The following is a 10,489-nucleotide window of genomic DNA, read 5'->3' on the forward strand; positions in this document are numbered from 1 at the left end:
AAGTTGTTTGCCAACCGCCAATTAATACCAGACGAAGAAGAAGAAGAATTTGGGAGTCATGGCGGACACGAGAGATAAAGCTTTGCAAGACTACAGGAAAAAATTACTAGAACATAAGGAGGTTGACGGACGATTGAAAGAATGTAATTGAAATTAACATTTGTATATTTTGCGACATAGAGCTTGTAGTTTTGTACAGTCGGATTGTATATTTGGAATAGTTAATGCTACTAGTTTAGCTCGACGGCTAGCTTTTGCTTTGTCATGCAGTTCAGCGTTTTCATTTCAGTCATCCGTAAACTCCACTGTTGTTTTTTTGTTCAACAACGGACAAAGAACTGTAAAGCGCCATATACTAAATTATTCAGTGTCGTATTTGTCTTTATCTTTGTGCATGCTGGTGAGAAAAACATTGTATCTATGTGTTTCCAACAACGAAACCGGCCCATATAAATAGTGAGCTAGCAAGGCAGACTGTGAAAACATTGTCTCTATATCTTAACTTGTGAATTGTAAATTCTATCCTGTTGGCGTTTTGGTTTCATTTCTAGTAAGGGAACAGCTGAGGGAACAAACGAAGCAATACGAGAAGTCAGAGAATGACTTAAAGGCTCTTCAAAGTGTTGGTCAGGTAAGATTCTGCATTGCACTATATTCATGTGTTAGTTGATGGTTAGTTTATATCTTGAGTTTATAAAGGAAAATCCTTTCAGTAGTAAGACGTTACAAACTGGATTGAATTCAGTGCGCTTTACTGGAGCTAAACTGTTCATGCATGCAATAAGTTTTTCACATTTATTTAATTATGGTGCAGCATGAAGTCAGGCTTCATAATTAATAAATAAAACAGTTAATTACATAAAAATAACTAAAGCTAGATATTAAGTCGAATAGTGAAAAATTCTGTTTTATAATTTTGTTTTTCTTATTAGATTTTATTTGGGCAGTCTTGCCCCTGCTGTGTTTTGATCTCATTTTTCTCACATATCAGTGACATAGAGGAATAGAGGAATTTGAAATAGTTGGACCAGTGAGATCAATGGTTACATTTTTTTTCCATATTAAAAGCACTTTAGTATTTGTCTTTAATGTGTAACTTTGCTGACAGTTTAAACCACATCATGATCTCATCGTACATTTGTTCTTTGCAGATTGTTGGAGAGGTGCTAAAGCAGCTTACCGAAGAAAAATGTAAGCATCTTGATGTTTTTCTTGATATTTCATGTCTTTTCATAGTTATATGTCCACTTAAGACATGCTAGTTTTCATCCAAGAGTGAATAGGTGTCTCATGTAAAAAAGACATTCAGCATAAAAAAGTATATTAATATAATGAAAAAAGGTAAATTATAATGTTACTTTGGAACTGTATACAAAAACTTTTAAAGGTTTAACTGCTCTACTGTAACATAGCTGTCTAGCATTATTCTGATGATGTTTCTGTCATGCCACTTGAACTGTTATAAGCCTGTCTACAGTTAGTTTACTACCTCATTTGACCCTGTATGTCATTCTAAACATGTGGCAAATGTAGGACAGTTACTAATGTACAGCTGTTAGAAAATATTGAAATTTCTACCTCAGACCCAGAACCTGCAGCACATCTTTCTCTTCTATGCCTTGGATCCTTGAAGAGAAAAATAGATAATGTCTGCATGTTTTCAGTTAACAATAGTCACCACACTGTTGCCAACTCAGCAAGTTTATTCCTATATTTAGCTACATTTCAGAGAAAAAAAATTGGTATTGGCTAAAATTGGAATCAACAGGTCAGGCTTTATAAAGATTGGTGATATGCCAGAAAACTGCAATCAGTGCCAGTTCTCTGCTGCACTGAAGCAGTTTCTGTCTACAGTTTTCCCACCCTACTTTGGTTTATCCCTCCTGCAGTCTTAGCATGACACTCAGGAAGAGCGCGGCCGATGTCATGGTCAGTCAGCGAGAACTTGCTGGGAGTCTCCAGTAATTTCCTGAAGCCACAGGGGGTAAAAACATGTAAAAGTGCATGCAGGGTTAATGTGACCCTGCCAGACCCTGTACAGGGTATTAAACTCACACGGGGCCACTCGACCCCTGTTTGGACAGCAGAAGGGTTAAAACAGACTACTCCTTTGTTGAAGTTTGACATTTGATGTTTCACAGTTTTTTTTTGCACTTCCTACCAGTCATTGTGAAAGCCACCAACGGTCCCCGATATGTGGTTGGATGTCGCAGACAGGTGAGCACACATAGTCATCATCCAGGAGTATTAAACTATTTCAATATAAGTCTAGGATCAGTTCTGAAAAACTTTTAGTTATCTTTTTTTTTTTAGTAAATATTACATTTCATTTTTTGAATATGTATACTGCTAAAAAAAAAATAAAGGGAACATTTCACTTTAATTTTGCGTGTGGCTCCAAATCCAGGCCTCCATTGGTTAATAAATTTGATTTCCATTGATGATTTTTGTGTGATTTTGTTGTCAGCACATTCAACTTTGTACAGAACAAAGTATTCAATGAGAATATTTCATTCATTCAGATCTAGGATGTTATTTGAGTGTTCCCTTTATTTTTTTGAGCAGTGTATGTTTCTCAATAATCAATAGAAAAAATATCTATTGGCATTACATCATTCAGGCCATGTCAAAATCCTGACCAGGTGACATCAGGACTTTGATGGCGACTCCAAAAAGTTGAAATCCTTTTTTTTAAGGCAATTCCTAAATAATTTGGCACTTTGCTTATGAATGTCTTCCATTTAGAAGAGCTACGTGTGCCCAGGATTCAAATTCCTTCCACATAATATTTTATTGCTTTTTGTTTTTCTGTCAAAACAAAGAGTAAACATAAGGTGAGCACTGACTTCTGAGAGGAGTTATTAGAAGAACAGCTTTAATAACATACTGTTTTGTGAGAGGGTGTCCTCTGTTTGTTTTTTAACCTGTGGTTACAATGTAGCCAGAAAATATGTTCTGGCTACATATCAACAAAGCAGTTGAAGTCCTATGCCTATTTAAAAGGAAGTCTGACTTTGCCTTACAGACAGCATGGTCATATTAAAATAGTTCCATACACTTGCCAAATCATTCACCCTGTGAAGGCCTTTACAATGACTGTTCATCATCAGACCCATTAATGATAATGAGCTGACATCAGTTTACGCCAGACCTACTCAATGAAGACAGTCCTAGTTGTTTGAAGGGTCTTATCATCACTCCCCAATCTGGATTTTGTTTTCCTGTAATGAAGCCTTTCATTTAGTTCTGTAACATCTTTGAATTCAATTCAGTTCTTCTTTAGCACCAAATCACAACAAATGTTGTCTCAAGGCACTTCACAAGAAAAAAATAATTTCAGTTCATTAATGCATATATCTCAATATATCATAGATGTTAAACATTTTTTTTTATTCAAATCATTTTAAAACATTTCTTTAAGGAAACCCAGCAGAGAGTCATTGAGTCATTTCTTGCATCTTTCACTCCTGTTTCACAAAACCTGGATAGCGGATTGAGCCAGGATTTTCCAGATATCCTGGTTTAATTAAGCCTTGATTAGGTTTCTCAGAAGCAATATCATATAAGTTACCATGGTGATTGATCCTGTGCATTGAAAAGAAAAATAGATAATGTCGGCATTATCTATTTAATACAGACATTAAATAGATAATGTATCAAAAAAGAGCTTGCCTGCTCCTGACCAGGCTAACAGCCAGGCTTAGTTAAGTTTCTGACCGAATAATCAGAAATCAATGAGTCTTGTCCAGGATTATGTTTTCTGTTTTGGTCTCATCACCCTGCAGTAAAATACCACTAATTCATTTTGGTATTAAGTCAATTAGTATTTTATTTTAACATTATTATGGTAGAATATATCATTATCAACTTTAAAATGTTGGCGGGCTGCACAGTGGCGCCGTTGGTTAGAGCTGTTGCCTTGCAACAAGAAGGTCCTGGGTTTGATTCCCGGCCTGGGGTCTTTCTGCATAGTTTGCATGTTCCCCCTGTGCATGCTGGGTTCTCTCCGGTTCTCCGGCTTTCTCCCACAGTCCAAGAACATGACTGTCAGGTTAATTTTTCTCTCTAAATTGTCCCTAGGGGGGGTGTGTGTGTGTGTGTGTGTGTGTGCATGCATGGTTGTTTGTCCTGTCTGTCTCTGTATTGCCCTGCGACAGACTGGCGACCTGTCCAGGGTGACCCTGCCTCTCGCCCAGAATGTTAGCTGTAGATAGGCACCAGCATCTCCCAACCCCACAAAGGAACTGGGGTGTATGGATGGATGGATCTTTAAAATGATCCATGCAGATTGTGTTACAGTTTGATTGTGTTTCTGAAGACCATGGCAGTGTTGAGAACTTGGAAAAAATTTAATGACTACAATATTTATCTTTCCAGTTGGACAAATCACAGCTGAAGCCAGGCACCAGAGTGGCTTTGGACATGACTACACTCACTATAATGAGGTGGGCTACAGACTTGAACACTATTCACTGCAGTTTGACCTAAACTTACCACATGAAGGAGGTACAACATAAAGGAAGAAAAAATACACAATTAGCTAAAGCAACATATAAAATTAATAAAGCAAAATTATCTTCACAAATAAGCTAATATGAAAGTGACAAATATTCCAACCAGTAGTAGCCCCTTCCAGACTTATCCAGATCTACTTTCTTCTCATTTGACTGCTCATTATTGCTACCAGTGGTGGAGAAAAAGTTGGAACAGAAGAAATTGATTTTGGAATGTAATATTTAAGATTTTCATTTTCCTATGTGCAGTCAGATTTGTAGCTGAGACATAGGAGTTTAAATATTTACTTTCTCAGTGATTCATAGCAAATCTGAGTTTATGTTTTATGCTCTGACTAATCAACTTTGAGAAAATAATCAAGGAGAGTTTTCCTTCTTCCCACCATGGCAGTTTGTCCTTTGTATCTAAGATGTCTCCCTGTCTGTTGGGCAAAGGTACCTACCCAGGGAAGTGGATCCTCTAGTGTACAACATGTCCCATGAAGATCCAGGCAGCGTCTCCTACTCTGAGATTGGAGGACTGTCTGAACAGATCCGTGAGCTGAGAGAGGTATCAATTAATCAATCAAGTTTATTTGTATAGCACTTTTCAGCAGCAAGGCTGTTCAAGGTTGGAAGTACTTTATAACTGGGTGATGTGCTCCATTTTCTTGGTTTTAGTTAGAACACCAGCAGCGTTCTGGATCAGCTGCAGCTGGAGAATTTTATTTATTTTTTGGCAGTTATGTGCAGACACTGTTGTGACTAAAGTTAAACGCATGGATGAGTTTCTCTAGATCTTGCTGGTATAACTCTTTAGATGCTTCCAATCTGTTCTGATGTCCACTCAGCAGCAAAGCCTGTGCTGTTCACTAGAACACTCTGTCACATATGTAATGATGGTGGCTAACTGTGTGTCGGCAGTGGAAATATATTTTGTTCAACTTTGGCACAAAAATCACAGAAGAGGGGTTCTTTCATCGTAATTGTTGTTGGACCAAAGACATACTGTCGATGTGGTTTTTGTTCTTTTTTGCACAAAGGTTTCATGGGTCCACAAGACACACCGAGCTGTTGCAGTATACATCACTGTATTTTGTAATGTGTGTGTTTTACAATGGCATATTATAGAGACCGTGATCAAGGCACAGAGAAACGACTATTGTGAGTCAACAGGTTCAGAGGAGGAAATGGTTACGCCCTATCTTGCACACATGGTCAGAACAACAGCTCATGGAAGTTGAGTTGCACTGTTTTCCACATAGATAACTGTTTAAAAAATTCAGACCAATCACACATGGAGTTTACAATTGAAGTTTGTGACAAGATGGGGCAGATAACATGAGGATGAGAATAAAATGGTGCAATTTTCATCAACGCCGATAACTGACGTTGACATTTTGGCTGGACCATGCAGAGAACTTAAGACCAAGATGAACTGTGGATGTATTGTGTTATGTACTGTAAGAACCTCAGGGAATTTCATTTGACTCATCGCGGATTGAAAAACCTGCCTTTTCTTACTTTGCAGGTGATTGAACTTCCTCTGACCAACCCTGAGCTCTTTCAAAGAGTGGGAATTATTCCTCCAAAAGGTTGCCTGCTTTATGGGCCTCCAGGTAGTAGCTGGCCAACTTCACACATTTATGTTTTAGTCATATTAATTTAAGTTCAGAAACATTTATAAGTAGGCATTTTTCTTCATTTTCTACTGTTTTTGGCTTTTCATGAATGTTTCTTAACATTTAATGGTATGAATTTTATTCTGGACCAGGCACTGGGAAGACTCTTCTTGCTAGGGCCGTGGCTAGTCAGTTGGATTGCAACTTTCTGAAGGTGAGCATCAGTCCTTTGTGCAGTGTTCAGCTCCATTCTACAGCCGTGTGACAACGTGTCTGCACATTACAGGTTGTGTCCAGCTCCATTGTGGACAAATACATTGGTGAAAGTGCAAGGCTCATTAGAGAGATGTTCAACTATGCCCGGGACCACCAGCCGTGCATCATCTTTATGGATGAGATTGATGCCATTGGTGAGGAATCATGCTAGCTCTCTGCTTATTTGATTGATTGTAAATTATATAAAGTCCCTCTGTGTGGATGGGCAGGGGTCACATTATAGGAAGATCATCTGTAACCATGCCAAAAAGATCAGCGTTTTACACTAAGCACAATGTTTGTGGCCAGACAGTAGCCAAAAAAGTTCAGTCACAAAGAGCAAATCACCCATTACAGAACAAAGTCCTTTCACCATCACCACTCAATAAAGACACTGGCGCCTCAAAAAGCTCTTTAAAAAGGTCAGTCTTTGCAGTCTTTCATTTAACTAGGTAAAGCCTGCATGTTGTAAACCAAAAGTGGTAGTAAAAGCTGCAGCATGGATACCTGCATGCTTGACAGGATTGCAGAGCAAAATCCTTTAAAGAACTTGGGGGAGCTTCACCAGAAATGGACTGAGGATCTCAGTGGACCAAGATCCCCTATATTGAGATAAATCATACACATGGGCTGCAAATGTCACATTCTTGTGAACCAGAGACACCAGGAGGAGGAGTGGAGGGGCACAGGATCCATGGTGCTGTTGGGTGGTCTGGGGTGCCAGGTCATCTGCTGGTGTTGATCCACTGGGTTTTATCACCTCCTCAGTAAACATGGCCATCTAGCAGGACATTCTACAGAACGTCATGCTTCCCTCTGCTGACCAGCTGTATGGAGTTGTTGGTTTTTATTTCCAGCAGAATCTGAACACACTGCCAAAGGTACCAAAAGCTGCTTCAGTAGTGTTCCTGTTCCTGATTGACTAGCAAACTCCCCTGACCTTTAACTGACCCCCTCCATGCCACGGCATAATTGAGTTTGACTTTCTGAGACAAGTGACAAGAAATAATGAACTTTGTACATATTCTAGTTAAGTTATTTAGGTTTACAAACCACAGTGTGTTTTCTCAGCAGACTGGCTGATTTCTGCTGAATCTTTTGTTTTTGGTAAACAAGCTGCTCACTTCAGAGTCGGCAGCAAGCACAACTTATTGTTTGAGGTTTAAATAAGCCAAACTGCCTTCAAAGGCTGAGTAATAATATTCTGATAATGTAGAGAGGATAAAACCCAATCCACCCATCAATCTTGGCTGGACTGCAGCTGAATTTCTAAGGGGGTTCTGTTTAAATAAGCCTACAAAATATAGTAGAAAACTAAACAAAAATTTCTGACATAAAGTTGTTAATCTACTTGTAGTCTAAACAGAGGAGTAGGTATTTTAACCTGTCGAGGAAAAGCAAAGTGCAGGAGTTGAACTGTAATAAGCTAGCGCTGTGCATGTGCATGCAGCTCCAAACATCACTAAGCCTGTAGGGTTCAAACTCGGGTCCGGAAGTTTTAACTGGCCACAGTTTAAAATAATATGTCTGCTTCATTTTGTCTTCGGACCTCTGATTAGAGTTAATCAGTCGGGCTGGACTTGATGTTAACAGAGGGTCTGCAACCTTTGCAGCCAATGAACCATTTATGTCCCAACACATCTAAATAAAATGGATGTAGAGCCACAAATATGACCTAACCTTTGGAAAAAAAGACATCTTATTATTTATGATAAATATCTGCTACAAGAAATCTGTTGTAATTTTTAACAATTGGTTACAGTATGTTGTTTTTATTGTGTAAATCACTTTGAGCAAAGAAACTTGATTTATATTGGATCAAATACAATGGCCCCAAATATTGTCATTTCATTTTCTGCAGGTGGCCGTCGTTTCTCAGAAGGTACTTCAGCTGACAGAGAGATCCAAAGAACTCTGATGGAGGTATGCAATTAATATCATTTGCTGTGGTCTGGTGGGTAGGACATAACCACTTGGGAGAAATCCTCTCATCATAATCTGTCTAGATTTTTTCCTTCAGGTCAGCACCACAGAGCTCTATTTATAAAAACCTAATTAAGTCAAAATATTTCATTGAGAATAAAATGAAACCAAAGTCAAATTGCTGTTTGTGTGAACAAACTTGACAAAGGAAACTGATCAGGTTTTTCTTACTGGAGTCTGTATATGAATTATGCATTATTAGGACATAATTGGATATAACTGGATGTCAATTCAGATTGCCAAAATCAATTTGATTCACAATTCAGTTTTATTGATTTTTCATTCAGTTAAGGATATTACACAGTCACCATTTTACTTGGATATAGAAGACATTCTCAGAACTAATGCTTCAGGTAGTAGAAACTAACATGGTGCATTAGTAAAAATATCAATATTTACATTAATCATGTATTTTTTTATTTAACATAATCTGACAAAACAAAAATGCAATTAATTGAATTCAAATCACCAAAACTAGTGGCGATCGTACAGAAAACTGCATCAACTGCAGTTTTTAAAAAGACTGATCTGCCGATTCATGATTGACGACAGGCTTGTTTTCCTTGATGGCGTCAGTCAAAATAACTGACATCAAGAAAGTCTAATTCAACCTCTGACTGAGATCTGGAAGATGACTCTTCTCTTTCCTGTGTTCGGTCAGCTGCTGAACCAGATGGACGGTTTTGATACTCTACACAGAGTCAAGATGATCATGGCCACCAACAGGCCGGACACCCTGGACCCAGCGCTGCTGCGGCCTGGAAGACTGGACCGGAAAATACGTGAGCATTACTTTCTGTGTTCATCTGTCAGCTCCATGTGGAAATGCACAACAAGAGCTCTGTGTGTTCTCCTCTTTAGACATTGAGCTGCCAAATGAACAAGCTCGACTGGACATCCTCAAGATCCACTCCAGTCCCATCACCAAACATGGCGAAATAGGTTGGTACACAAATTGCATCCAGGTGAACTTTGATACACCTTTTAGTAAGACCTGTGTGCTCAATAACCATCTAAAAAAAAAATCTGTTTTTTTTGTGTGTAAGTTTCTGTTTACTCAAAGTTAGTCCAGCACACAAAATCTTCTAGCATTAATTGTCTTGATTTCTTTGATATTTTCCCAGATTTTGAAGCCATTGTAAAACTGTCTGATGGTTTCAATGGTGCTGATCTGAGAAACGTGTGCACTGAAGCAGGTAACAGTGCCACTGTCTGCTAAAACCCAGAGTCCTTCGCACACTTACCTCCTTGGTCAGGGTTTTTATGCTGACTTTTGTTTTCTCAGGACTGTTTGCGATCCGGTCTGATCGTGAGTACGTCACTCAAGAAGACTTCATGAAAGCTGTTCGCAAAGTGGCCGACTCAAAGAAGCTCGAGTCCAAGTTGGACTACAAACCTGTTTAAACCCTTCGTCTCAGATCTTTTTCTGGTTTAATGTTCTTCTCATTCACTGGCTTGTTGTCTTCACTGCTTCAAAGCCACAAAGACTTGGAGCAGTAAATATCAATGATGATTGAATGAGAAATTAAATGAAAACTGCTTTCTGTTGTTTATACCTCTTCAGCTCTGCTGATCATTCTGTTCTTCTATAAACCAATTGTGTAAAACTACGGTAGTTTGCAAATAAAGTGCTATTACAGATGTATTGATGTTTCTGTTTTTTGAGTCTGTTTCTGATGGTGTCATTTGTGCTGAACTTAGTATGGATTTTCTGAAATGAAGGTTCTGTGAGTTTCTGTTCCTGTAGCAGAAAGATGCAGATCTTTTCCCAGAGATCTACAGTTCCTCATTCATGGTGGCCTGACAGATGCAGTTTCAATGTAAAACAACTAACTGAAAATGTTTGCAGATATTAAAAACCTGCTGTTACATTTGGTGTCATATCTGCCTAATTCAAACTTGACTATAATATCTCTTTGCTTTAAACTATATGGGGCATATAAAGTGTAAAGTGGCACCAGTTGTGCTGAGCCTGAAATGCGTGCATCCACCTTGCATCAGCACTGTTGTGTTGTCCTAAGCACAGGTTAAGATGAATATATTCGTATGGTTTCTGTGGATACTGTATGTAGATATTTTCCTCCTCTCACTCTAATAAGTGTAGACATGATTCTGTTCCTCCTGATGCTGATCAAT

General features: G+C 38.5%; 1 protein-coding gene across 1 annotated transcript; it reads left to right on the top strand.

Moving 5' to 3' along the window:
• psmc6 (proteasome 26S subunit, ATPase 6) lies at positions 1 to 9,998 on the top strand. Its single transcript, XM_015006387.2, has 14 exons — positions 1 to 143; positions 552 to 631; positions 1,152 to 1,191; positions 2,165 to 2,217; positions 4,378 to 4,445; positions 4,950 to 5,064; positions 6,025 to 6,112; positions 6,268 to 6,329; positions 6,402 to 6,525; positions 8,232 to 8,293; positions 9,015 to 9,135; positions 9,215 to 9,295; positions 9,478 to 9,549; positions 9,639 to 9,998. The coding sequence occupies exons 1-14, from the start codon at positions 59 to 61 to the stop codon at positions 9,755 to 9,757; spliced, it is 1,170 nt and encodes a 389-aa protein (XP_014861873.1). The 5' UTR covers positions 1 to 58; the 3' UTR covers positions 9,758 to 9,998.
• Positions 9,999 to 10,489: the final 491 nt, after the last annotated feature.

Source organism: Poecilia mexicana, unplaced genomic scaffold (assembly GCF_051168715.1).
Source record: "Poecilia mexicana isolate PSO_F unplaced genomic scaffold, ASM5116871v1 scaffold_21, whole genome shotgun sequence".
Lineage (NCBI taxonomy): Eukaryota > Metazoa > Chordata > Actinopteri > Cyprinodontiformes > Poeciliidae > Poecilia > Poecilia mexicana.

Excerpts from the sequence above, each read along its gene's own strand:
- psmc6 (XM_015006387.2), top strand. The coding sequence starts at position 59 with ATGGCGGACACGAGAGATAAAGCTTTGCAAGACTACAGGAAAAAATTA. Across the intron at positions 5,065-6,024 it reads AGATCCGTGAGCTGAGAGAG|GTGATTGAACTTCCTCTGAC; the intron begins GTATCAATTAAT and ends CTTACTTTGCAG. Across the intron at positions 6,330-6,401 it reads TGGATTGCAACTTTCTGAAG|GTTGTGTCCAGCTCCATTGT; the intron begins GTGAGCATCAGT and ends TGCACATTACAG.